This window comes from Saccopteryx leptura, chromosome 4 (assembly GCF_036850995.1).
Source record: "Saccopteryx leptura isolate mSacLep1 chromosome 4, mSacLep1_pri_phased_curated, whole genome shotgun sequence".
NCBI lineage: Eukaryota > Metazoa > Chordata > Mammalia > Chiroptera > Emballonuridae > Saccopteryx > Saccopteryx leptura.
This window is the reverse complement of record NC_089506.1, coordinates 4,573,090-4,585,344: the sequence shown is the minus strand read 5'-3', so window position 1 is coordinate 4,585,344 and position 12,255 is coordinate 4,573,090. Positions and strand designations below refer to the sequence as shown.

Sequence of the window (12,255 nt, the reverse complement as noted above, 5' to 3'; positions counted from 1 at the left end):
GTTGAACCCTACACTCCATTGAGGCAACTGTTGAGTTTAAGTGTCAAGGCGTCCAGAGATGAGCAGGGCCCGACATCAGACACAGAAGAACGTTGTTCCCTGTATTTACTGAATGACAGCTCTACTCCTTGTCCTCTTTGAACACTAGAAGGTAAATACCCAAGCAGATGGCACAGGGAACACACACCAGGTCCTCATCGTCACTATCAACATGAAACAAGTGTGGACACTGAGTCCACGGACACGTGCTGCCACGAAGGGGTGGGGACAGGAGCATCAAAAGGGCTGGGAGGCCCAGCTGCCCTGGCCCCAGGCCAGCCAGAGGCCCCACTGCCCTCACTGCCCTGTGGTCACTGAGCCCCGCCCACCCCACTATAAGTGCAGGCTGGCTCTGCCCTCCCCACCACTCACTCTGCCCTCCCACCCAACCCGCACCTCCAGGGGACTCTCAGCCATGAGGACCCTCGCCTTCCTCGCTGCCCTGCTCCTCCTGGCCTTCCAGGCCCAGGCTGAGCCCCTGTGGGAGACAGCTGACCAGGTGCCCACCCAGGACCAGCCTGAGGCCGAGGACCAGGATGTGGCCATCTCCTTCATAGAAGAGGAACGTGTCGCTCGAGAAGCTTCAGGTGACACCTGCCCACGTGCTACAGGGTCTGACCCCATCAGAGGGCCTGTCAGAGGGGTCTGGGCTCACAGTCAGGGGTGGGATGAGGGGGGAGAGAAGCAGGCACCACGAGGGGAGAGGACGATGGGGGCGGGGCAGAGAATGAGCATGGATGTGATGAACTCTCATAAGAGACAGTCATGGGTCTGTGTGACCAACGCAGAGTCAGCAGTGCTTGTGATTTACACACTCACAAGATTTAAACAGGCACGTGACCTTTCACCCTAACCTGGCAGGTACTGTCTGTGGTATGTAGACAGGTCAACTCTCACGAGATCTCCATGAGTCTGGCTGTTCCTCTGCACCTGTGACCGTGTCCTCTGTGTCTGAACCCCCTCTTCCTCCTCAGGTCTTCGGAAAATAACCAACTGCCAATGTCGACCTGGATCCTTTTGTAATTTCCTTGAGCGTGTCAAGGGGAACTGTAGGATCAACGGCCACCCCGGCATACTTTGCTGTCACTGAGCTCTGTGGACCCACACCCAGAGCACTGCAGCGTTCCACTGAAGACCAGAAAGAGCATTTATCCCTGTACCTGTCCCTTCTCTCCTTTCACTCTCGGAATAAACTCAAGCATTAAACTCACTAAATGCTTTTTCTTTTCTTCTTCACTATTCGTCTCTGTGTGGTCACCTGTACAGAGAATTCTGTCCTGAATGGGCTACACTAAGTTAATAGCTGTTGCTTCCCCGTGATACACAATTTGAGCATCACACAGCCACACAAACCAGCCAAAGGAAACGTAATTTATTCTTTTTTAATCACCGTTAATCCCCAACCCCTTTTCCTTCCCCCTTCCCCCCACACCGTCCCCCAGCCATTGTCACAGTGTTGTCTCTGTCCATGAGTTTTTTCGTCTTTTCCCCCTTCTTTGTTCACAATCTCCACCCTGACTAATCCGCGCACCCACTCACAGTGGTCACGCTGCTCTCAAAAACTTGAACAGAGTTCTTATGTAAGACAATTTCAGTCTACAAAATATAGCCCACTCATAGTGAAACTCAGAACTGAGACACTTCTGCAGAGTGCACCAGCAGGGGCTGGGGCTCCAAGAAAGGTGGACCCAAGGGGCATGCTGTTCACTCTTTAGTATTAAGACTGCAGAGGGCATTGATATGTGTAGATATTCTCTAGGATGAGCGGACATTTCAGTTACATACACATTTTCATAGATGTATCAACAAGATGGAGTGAACTAATGCTTCACAGTATCACCAACAGACAGGGTAACAATGACACTAAAAGCAGAGTATACTGACCACGGTTGGTAGTCTGAATGATGACCGGAAACCATTACGTAATTCTTCCTGGTCATGCTCCATGACCAGTGAAATAAAGAGACCCCTTTGGACACATGGTTACATTAGCTCAAAGTCCCATGAAAGAATTGATCTCAACCCTCTGTATATTTTGTGCTTTACTCACAATTTCCATGAGACTGTCACTTTCCACCAGCAGGACACAAAAGCTCTAACATATGGAAGACCAAGCTTTACAAACTTTAGTGGAAAGACACAAAATGCAGAAACTAACAATAAAAATGTTTAAACTACATTTTAAAAAACCCACAAAGTATCTGTGTAGACAAGAGAAAGAGCTCAAAGAGAAATGACACTCTCTAGAAATGATCTGCAGTACTTAGGACACAGAGATTATGTCCCAATTTTAAAAACAAATCTTTAAATTCACAAAAATAAATCAACCAACTATTTTATTATCCAAAACAGATGCTGAAATTGAAAGGACATTCTAAGAATACAAACTCAGGCACCCCTCAGTCATGGAGATGTGTTTCCCTGCTGACACATGACAGAAACAAAGCCAGGACTCTTTGGGGACAGCAGTTCTTACCTATCAGGTTGGGAAAGGTCCCAAACCTCACAGTCCAGGGAGCAGACTGCTCTCAGCCACTCCAGGTCCCCGGATCCCAGCCCCCAGGGCTGGCAGAAAGTGTGAAGTGTGGTCTTCCCGAGTCACAGCAATCTGCCTGTGGGCAGCTCGGAATGTGGGGGACACAGCTCACCTGTGTTCTCAGGACGGACGGACACCTCGCCTCTTCCTGCTACGCCGTCCATGTCGAGTTCCTGTCCTCTTCCTGGTCAGACACGGCGGCCACAGTCCAGGTGCTCCCATCCTCCATGCGGAAATGTGGAGAAAATATAAAACAATAGCTTAACAATACTATAAAGGAGTAACAGTAATTCATTTTATTATTTAAAATGGGGCCCTTCTCAGACATTACATTTCATCAGATCAAACAGCATTTATTGCTCACTCTGAGTGCTAGAATTTTGGGACATCCGGTGTATTTCTTTTTTTTTTTTTTTTTTTCCATATTTTTCTGAAGCTGGAAACGGGGAGAGACAGTCAGACAGACTCCCGCAAACGCCCGACCGGGATCCACCCGACACGCCCACCAGGGGGCGATGCTCTGTCCCTCGGGGGGGGGGGGTCTGTCTGCCGCGACCAGAGCCACTCTAGCGCCTGGGGAAGAGGCCAAGGAGCCATCCCCAGCGCCCGGGCCATCTTTGTTCTAATGGAGCCTTGGCTGCGGAAGGGGAAGAGAGAGACAGAGAGGAAGGAGAGGGGGGTGGAGAAGCAAATGGGCGCCTCTCCTATGTGCCCTGGCCGAGAATCGAACCCGGGTCCCCCTCACGACAGGCCGATGCTCTACCGCTGAGCCAACCGGCCAGGGCCCATTCGGTGTATTTCTAACAGACACATTGGTGCCCTGGGTCCAGGCCAGAAGAAAGGAGGATGAAATTGGGGAATCACAGGGCCTGTTAAACACCTATCCCTGAAGGTGGGCAGCAGTTGGGCTCATATGTTTGGTGACTGATGTCAGAGTGACCTCTGCAGAGGACAATAAATGAATGTCTCTAAACATATTAGAAGTGTTCTTGCACCTCCCAATCTACTACTAGACTTTTATCCAAAAGCTTCTCAGACCTAGCAAGATGATGTTTTAAAAGGATACCCACAGGAGTTACGATTATAAATGCAAATGTTTAAAAATAACAAAATTATCAGAATTTAATAATCAATAAGAAAGATATATCTCACGCTGGGACAGTATAATGCTGTAAAAGCAGGGACGCAGTTCTGTGTGTGCTGACCTAACTGTGTCCAGGCTAAAGCCTGAGTTGAGCAGAGACAGAGGCCCTGGCCAGCTACCTTGGTGGATAGAGCATCGTCCCTGAGCCCTGAGGTGCTGGGTCTATCCCGGGTCAATACACGTGGGAGAAGCAAACAATGAGTGCACAGGGAGTTGGGAGAACGAGGTGGAACGGCAGTGGATGCTTCTCTCCCAGTGTGAGCGTGCACGTGCTCTCTCTCATGAAATCAATGGGAAAATTTTCTTAAAAAGAAAAGAAATAGAAAAGGCAGCATGTGACCGTGCAGATTCCGGCAGAACGGAGGGAGGACAGCGAGGGAGGAAGGACTGGCTTCTCCCCCATCACTCAGCTAGTTTTTGAATTACCTCCTGTGTGAACAGATTAATATTTTTTTATAACAAAACACCAGAAATCTCAGGAAGGGTCTGCAACAATCTCATTGTCTTTGCTATTTCTACAAAAGGACACAAGTAACTGGTGAGCGGTTTATGTGATGAGCACACATTCTACTGATGCCCTTAATACATGTCTACTTGTCCTTTGCTCTGACCAAGTCCTTCCTCGTGTCTCACTGTGCTCACTGCCCCTGAGCCTGAGTCACTGTCCCCTGAGCCCCAGGAGTCTATCCACCCAGGACCTGAAATCCTCCCTCAAAGGGTAGTGATGCCCCTGAACATACAGAATAGATGCTTCACAACCTTGGGGCGAAAGTCTGGTCTAAGGGTCGGGGTCTCCATAGATGAGCAGGGCTCCATGTCAGACACAGAAGAACATTGTTTCCTGTACTCATTGAGTGAGAGCTCTAGTCTTTGTCCTCTTTGAACACTAGAAGGTAAATACCCAAGCAGATGGCACACAGAACACACACCAGGTCCTCATAATTACTATCAACATGAAACAAGTGTGGGTACTGAGCCCAGGGACACGTGCTGCCACAGAGGGGTGAAGACAGGAGCATCAAAGAGGCTGGGAGCCCCGGTGGCCCTGGCCCCAGGCCAGCCAGAGGCCCTGCTGCCCTCACTGTGCTATAGTCGCTGAACCACGCCCACCTCACTATAAGTGCAGGCTGGCTCTGCCCTCCCCACACTCACTCTGCCCTCCTACCCAACTTGCACCTCCAGGAGACTCTCAGCCATGAGGACCCTCGCCCTCCTTGCTGCCCTGCTCCTCCTGGTCTTCCAGGCCCAGGCTGAGCCCCTGTGGGAGACAGCTGACCAGGTGCCCACCCAGGACCACCCTGAGGCCGAGGACCAGGACATGGCCATCTCCTTCACAGAAGAGGAACGCGTCGCTCGAGAAGCTTCAGGTGACACCTGCCCACGTGCTACAGGGTCTGACCCCATCAGAGGGCCTGTCAGAGGGGCGCGGAGTCTGGGCTCACAGTAGGGGGTGGGATGAGGGGGGAGAGAAGCAGGCACCACGAGGGGAGAGGAGGACGGGGACAGAGAATGAGCATGGACGTGATGGACTCGGGTCAGAGATGGTCATGGGTCTGTGTGACCAACGCAGAGTCAGCCAGTGCTTGTGATTTACACAGACATGTGACCTTTCACTCTAACCTGGGAGGTATGGTCTCCCATAGTAGACACGTCTCCTCTGAGTAGATGTCCCTGATCCTGGCTGTGTCTCTGCTCCCTGTGCCCATTCCCACCGTGCCGGATCCTTCTCTTCCCTCCGCAGGCCTTCGGAGAGTCACCGTCTGCACGTGCAGAAATGCCAGATGCAATAGAGATGAGCGTCTCTCTGGGAGCTGTAGGAAGAATGGCCTTCTATACAATCTTTGCTGTCGCTGAGCTTTGGGGACCGAGACCCAGAGCACTGTGACATTCCACTGAGGACCCGAGAGTGCATTTAGTCTGTGTACCTATCCCTTCTCTCCTTTCTCTCTCCACAATAAACTTCAAGCATTAAACTCACTGTTTGCCTATTTTTTTACGTTTCATTTTTCTTACGTGTGTGGTTCACCATATCAACAATTCTGCCCTAAATGGTGTATATTAAGTTATACAGCTTTTCCATCGCAATAATGAACAATTTGAGTATTACATGGCATTAACTAAACCAGCGAATACGAACATAATTACAGCAAGCCTAACAGACAAAATTTAATCCATCCATAATAAAACTAAAAAGAGGAAAGTGTCTGGAGTGAATCAAAAGTCTGGTTGACTTCAGGAAAAGTGGTTCCAATGGACTGTGTTACATGTTCTTTAATTTTAAGATGGGAAAAGGCATTGATATGTATATTTTCTCAGGATAAGCAGGTATTTCAGTCACATGTGCATTTTCCTACCTGTATCAACAAGATCGAGTGAACTAATGCTTCAGGGTGCCACCAGTAAAGAAAAGTAAGAACTACACAAAAAAAAAAAACATTTTATTAACCAGCATCTGTGGTCTCAAACAATGACAATAAGCCCTTCAGTACAGTGGGTCATGCCCAAAGACCAGTGAAATAAATAGTCCCCCTTGGATGCAATGGTTAGATTAGCCCAATGAGCGGTACAAGAGTTGATGTCAACTGTCTCATGCCTTGAACAGCACTATTAGTTACTATTATTGCTTGTCAGTTCCCACCTCTAGCACTCAAAATCCTGGTGCCACCAACACTAAAAAGTAAGAACCACACCAAAACCAGAGCATAATGGCCAGCATCGGTGGTCCCAAATAATGAACTGAGAAAGGGGACTTTCAGAGCCATTGGTAAAGCTCAGATGCCCAGTGTCCGTGAACTCAATGGTCCTCATTTGGACAACGAAAGGTAGATGAGCCAATGTCGAAGAAAACTGTTGGTCTCAACGCACTCTATCTCTCTTTAAACAGATTCAGTCTACCAGTTACAGTGATCCCGTACTGATTCTAATATAATCTAATATAACCTAGCAAGAAATGATATATTTGTATCAATGCACGGACAGGCGCTTGGTCCTGAGCTGAGAGGGAGGCTGCAGGGAATCCACCAACACAGAGAAGCCTTATTTCCAGAAGAGAAGCACCTCTCTGCCCGCCTCTCCCTGATCCAAGGTCGCCACACACGTCCTAAAGCCAGGAACTTGGATTCCACCCTAAGGCTGTGTTGTTCTCATAGAACCTTCTACGTGCTGGTTGCCCTGTGGCCACTCCTACTGCAGGTGACCTTTCCCTGCAAGCAGTCGAATGAGAAACACTTTACTTTGAACCTTCACCCTCAGTCACCATGTGCCCCTCTCAGCTCCCACCTCCAGAACACGAGAGCACTGACCATGGGAGACCAGGCTGTACAGATTATAGTGGGAAAGAGACAAAACTCATAAGTTACCAAAACTTTTAAAAGCCTCATAATACTGCAAATTATCTGCAGACAAAGAGAAAGAGGCAGAAGGGAAATGACACACTCTGAAATGATCTGCAGTACTTGGACGAAGAGGTCATTTCCTGAATTTAAAAATGAATCTGAACAACCTACTGAAATAAATGGACCAACTATTTCATTTTTCATAACCAATGTCAATCAGAAAGTATCTTTGGAGAAAATAAATCCAGGCACTTCCTAGACATGGGAATGTGTGTCCCTGCACACTCGTGACAGAAACAAAGTCTGGACCCCACTGGGGTGGGAGTTCTTACGGATCACATTGGAAAGATCCCAAACCTCACAGTCCAGGTGCAGACTGCTCTCAGCCACACCAGGGCCCCGGGATCCCAGCCACCAGGGCCGGCAGAAAGTAAGGAGTGTTTTTCCCGAGTCACAGCAATCTGCATGCGGGCAGGACAGGGTGTGGGTGTCGTGTCTCAACTTGGTCTCAGGATGGACATGCCACATCTTCCTGTTCCACCATCCATATCCGGTAACTGTCCTCTTCCTGGTCAGAACAGAGCTGCACAAGTCCAGGTCCTTTTGTACTTGTACAGATACGGAGCAAAATATTAAACAATAGCATTGCACAATTATTACCAGTAAAAACACTTTATTTTATTGTGTGTGTGTGTGTATATATATATATATATATATATATATATATATATATATAGTAAAATTCTGTCTGAGCTGTGGTGGCACAGTAGATAGAGTGTTGACCTGGGACACTGAGGTCCTTGGTTTGAAACCCCAAGGTGTCCAGTTTGAGTGCTGACTCATCAGCTCCATAATGGGGTCAACAGCTTAGCTGGACTCATGGAATTGATCCCATGGTCACTGACTTGAGCCCAAATTGGCTGGTTTGTGCCCAATGTCACTGGAGTGAACATGGGGTCACTGGTTTGGATTAAGCCCATGGCCAAGTCATGTATGAGAAAGTAATCAATGATCAACAAAAGCACTGAAACATGCCAGACCAGGTGGTGGCGCAGTGGATAGAGCGTCGGATTGGGATGCAGAGGACCCAGGTTCGAGACCCAGAGGTCCCCAGCTTGGGCATGGGCTCATCTGGTTTGAGCAAAAGCCTACCAGCTTGAACCAAGGTCGCTGGGTCCAACAAGGGGTTATTACTCGGTCTGCTGAAGGCCCGTGGTCAAGGCACATATGAGAAAGCAATCAATGAACAACTAAGGTGCAATGAAAAACTAATGATTGATGCTTCTTATCTCTCTCCGTTCCTGTCTGTCTGTCCCTGTCTATCCTTCTCTCTGACTCACTCTCTGTCTCTGTAATAAATAAATAAATAAATAAATAAATAAATAAATAAATAAAATTTTTAAAAAAAGCAAACAAGTTGATGCTTCTCATCTCTCTCTTCTCTCTCACACTAAAAATAAATAAATAAATAAATAACAAAATTCATTTTAATGCTTAAGCTCTCAGAATTTAAACTTATTGGTGAGAACTCTGTCTGTTGGTCACTCTGAGCTACAAGAAAGCGTGTGACACGCTGCCCAGATCCCGGGCCGGAAGAAGGAATGGAGACATTGCGGAGTCACAGGGCCCCTGGGAAAGAATGGGTGACAACAATGGGTGAGCACAGGGACGTTTATGCCTGCCCTGTGCGTGAGCACTGTTGGGTTCCCTTCCCCTCCCCTTTCTCCCTTCTGTCTATGTATAAAGAGGAAAAAAAATTAAGCCCTGAACAGACAGCTCAGTTGATTGGAGTGCCGTCCTGGAACACAGAGGTTGCCAGTTTGAATCCCTGGTCAAGGCACATACAGCAGCAACACAGTGTACCTGTCTCTCTCTCCCTGCCGCTCTCAAAAAAAAGAAAAGAAAGAAGAAATGGAGGAAAGGAGGGAGGGAGACAGGGAGGGAGGGAGGGAGGGAGGGAGGGAGGGAGGGAGGGAGGGAGGGAGGGAGGGAGGGAGGGAGGAAGGAAGGAAAGAAGGAAGGAAGGAAGGAAGGAAGGAAGGAAGGGGAAGGGGAAGGGAGGGGGAGGGGGAGGGAAGGGAAGGGAAGGGAAGGGAAGGGAAGGGAAGGGAAGGGGAAGGGGAAGGAAGGGAAGGGAAGGGAAGGGAAGGGGAAGGGGAAGGGGAAGGGGAAGGGAAAGGGAAAGGAAGGGAAGGGAAGGGAAGGAAAGGGAAGGGAAGGGGGAAGGGGAAGGGGAAGGGGAAGGGAAGGGAAGGGAAAGGGAAAGGAAGGGAAGGGAAGGGAAGGGAAGGAAAGGGAAGGGAAGGGAAGGGAAGGGAAGGGAGGGGGAGGGGGAGGGGAGGGAAGGGAAGGGAAGGGAAGGGAAGGGGAAGGGAAGGGAAGGGAAGGGAAGGGGAAGGGAAGGGGAAGGGAAGGGAAGGGAAGGGAAAGGGAAAGGAAGGGAAGGGAAGGGAAGGGAAGGGAAGGGAAGGGAAGGGAAGGGAAGGGAAGGGAAGGGGAAGGGAAGGGAAGAGGAAGGGAAGGGAAGGGAAGGGGAAGGGGAAGGGGAAGGGGAAGGGGAAGGGGAAGGGGAAGGGGAAGGGAAGGAGGGAAGGAAGGGAAGAAAGAGAGAGAAAACGATGGGATGATATAACACGGTTCACACAAGGTCGCAGTCCTGTGCGCTGCTAGAACAGTGCTCAAGGTAAAGCCTGGGATGAGGAAGGACACTCAGAACACGGGGACCCTGGTGGCCCCTGCAGAGCAGGTGGAGGGCTGGCGCAGGGAGGGGGACCGATAGTCTCACTCATCACTCACCTCCCTTTCGAATGTTCTTTTTGTGCAATAATTACTTTTTTACTTTAAAATATCAAAAATATCAGAAGCAGGTTGCAGGAACTTTGTTGTGTTGCCTATTTGTCCAAAAGGACACAAGTCATTGGACAGCAATTTATGTGATATGTTTAAATTCTACTGACGTCCAAGAATGAATCTTTCAGCTTAACTCTGACCATGTCCCTTCTTGTGTCCCACTGAGCTCATGTCACAGAGGCCAAGTCACTGTCCCCTCTACCTCAGAAGATCACCCACCCAGGACCAGCAAACCTCCCCCACAGTCCTTGAACGTGGAGAACAAAACTTCTATTCCAGTGGAGGAAGGTCTGGTCCCAGGGTCGGGGCCTACAGAGATGAGCAGGGCCTCACATCAGACACAGAAGAACGTTGTTCCCTGTACTCACTGAATGAGAGCACTATTTCTTGTCCTCTTTGAACATTAGAAGGTAAATACCCAAGCAGATGGCACACAGAACACACACCAGGTCCTCATCATCACTATCAACATGAAACAAGTGTGGACACTGAGCCCACGGACACATGCTGCCACAAAGGGGCGGGGACAGGAGCATCAAAGAGGCTGGGGGCCCAGGTGGCCCTGGCCCCAAGCAGCCAGAGGCCCTACTGCCCTCACTGCGCTGTGGTCACTGAGCCCCGCCCACCCCCTATAAGTGCAGGCTGGCTCTGCCCTCCCCACCACTCACTCTGCTCTCCCACCCGACCCGCACCTCCAGGGACTCTCAGCCATGAGGACCCTCGCCCTCCTCGCTGCCCTGCTCCTCCTGGCCTTCCAGGCCCAGGCTGAGTCCCTGTGGGAGACAGCTGACCAGGTGCCTGCCCAGGACCAGCCTGAGGCCGAGGACCAGGACATGGCCATTTCCTTCACAGAAGAAGAACGCATCGTTCGAGAAGCTTCAGGTAACACCTGCCCACGTGCTACAGGGTCTGACCCCATCAGAGGACCTATCAAAGGGGCATGGAGTCCGGGCTCACAGTCGGGGGTGGGATGAGGGGGGAGAAAAGCAGGTACCCCGAGGGGAGAGGAGGATGGGGGGGGCAGAGAATGAGCACGGACGTGATGGACTTGGGTCAGAGACCAACAGGGTTCTGTGTGACCAACGCAGAGTCAGCCAGTGCTTGTGATTTACACAGACACGTGACCTTTCACCCTAACCCAGCAGGTGTGGTCTCCCATAGTAGACAGGTCTCCTCTGAGTAGATGTCCCTGCTACTGGCTGTGCCTCTGCTCCCTGTGCCCGTCCCCACTGTGCCTGAGCTCCCTCTTCCTTCTCTAGGAACTAGGAAAACAATCGTCTGCCACTGCCGACGACAGTGCCATCGTGGCTTCTTAGGGATTTTCCGGGAGCGTCCAGCTGGGACCTGTAGACTCAATGGCCGTCTATACAAACTTTGCTGTCGCTGAGCTTTGGGGACCGAGACCCAGAGCACTATGACATTCCACTGAAGACCTGAGAGTGCATTTATTCTCTCAGAGTGTGTACCTGTCCCTTCTCTCCTTTCTCTCTCCAGAATAAACTTCAAGCATTAAACTCAGTGTTTGGCTTTGTTTTGTTTCGTTCTCTTTTCAAACGGCTTATTGGTGTGGTTCCCTCATCTAAGAAGTTGTCCCGAGTGCCCTGTGGCAGTGGTCCCCAACCTCTTTTGGGCCACGGACTGGTTTAATGTCAGAAAATATTTTCACGGACCGGCCTTTAGGGTGGGAAAGATAAATGTATCACGTGACCGAGACAAGCATCAAGAGTGAGTCTTAGACGGATGTAACAGAGGGAATTTGGTCATTATTTAACAATAAAACATAGTTCAGACTTAAATATAAATAAAACGGAAATAATGTAAGTTATTTATTCTTTCTCTGAGGACCAGTACCAATTGGCCTACGGACCAGTACTGGTCCATGGCCCGGAGGTTGGGGACACTGCCCTATGGGACGGCACACTCTGTGGGTCTCACATCAGCTTTGCTCACGCCGGGTCTCAGGAACACAGAAAAGTGTCACAATTTGCTTGAAGACCCAGCTTGTGCTCCTTGTACCTTTGCCCTCAGTTTCTGGTTTTTGTCCGAAATGCCGTCTTCATAGCCAGTTCTCCGCGTTTGTGCCTTTCTGATGTTTGACAAGTCAGGACTCTCCTCGTGCAAACAATAAAACCCAGGTCCTATTTCAAAATGCAGGCTCCCGGAAGGGAGAGTGTGAAGAAACGCCTCTGCAAACAGGCGCGGCCTAAAGCTGCAAGGAGACAGCGAGTGTGTCTTCTCCAGCCGCACGTGCTCGCTCCGCCTGCACCTGTTCCCCTGTCCGTCCTGCGCGTGCTGGCCCCACGTGACTGGGCCAGCGTCACGGGGCTTGCCCGGTTACAGCCGTTTCCGAC

General features: G+C 50.0%; 1 protein-coding gene across 5 annotated transcripts; it reads left to right on the top strand.

Annotated features, from left to right (window-relative positions):
- The first annotated feature begins 326 nt into the window (after positions 1-326).
- LOC136402581 (corticostatin-3-like) lies at positions 327-11,422 on the top strand. 5 transcript variants are annotated; one of them, XR_010750993.1, is made up of 2 exons: positions 327-626; positions 5,461-5,692. XR_010750993.1 is itself a non-coding variant. In XM_066380087.1 (2 exons), the coding sequence occupies exons 1-2, from the start codon at positions 10,615-10,617 to the stop codon at positions 11,289-11,291; spliced, it is 300 nt and encodes a 99-aa protein (XP_066236184.1). In that variant the 5' UTR covers positions 10,585-10,614; the 3' UTR covers positions 11,292-11,422. The 5 variants fall into 5 exon arrangements, 1 of the variants encoding a protein (XP_066236184.1); XR_010750994.1 differs by lacking the exon at positions 5,461-5,692 and adding an exon at positions 1,014-1,254; XR_010750995.1 differs by lacking the exons at positions 327-626; positions 5,461-5,692 and adding exons at positions 4,866-5,086; positions 11,164-11,297.
- The last annotated feature ends 833 nt before the right edge of the window (positions 11,423-12,255 follow it).

What these genes read in the sequence shown, in the direction of transcription:
- LOC136402581 (XM_066380087.1), top strand. Translation starts at nt 10,615, where the DNA reads ATGAGGACCCTCGCCCTCCTCGCTGCCCTGCTCCTCCTGGCCTTCCAG. An exon ending in CATCGTTCGAGAAGCTTCAG is followed by an intron (nt 10,787 to 11,163) that starts GTAACACCTGCC and finishes TTCCTTCTCTAG; the next exon opens with GAACTAGGAAAACAATCGTC.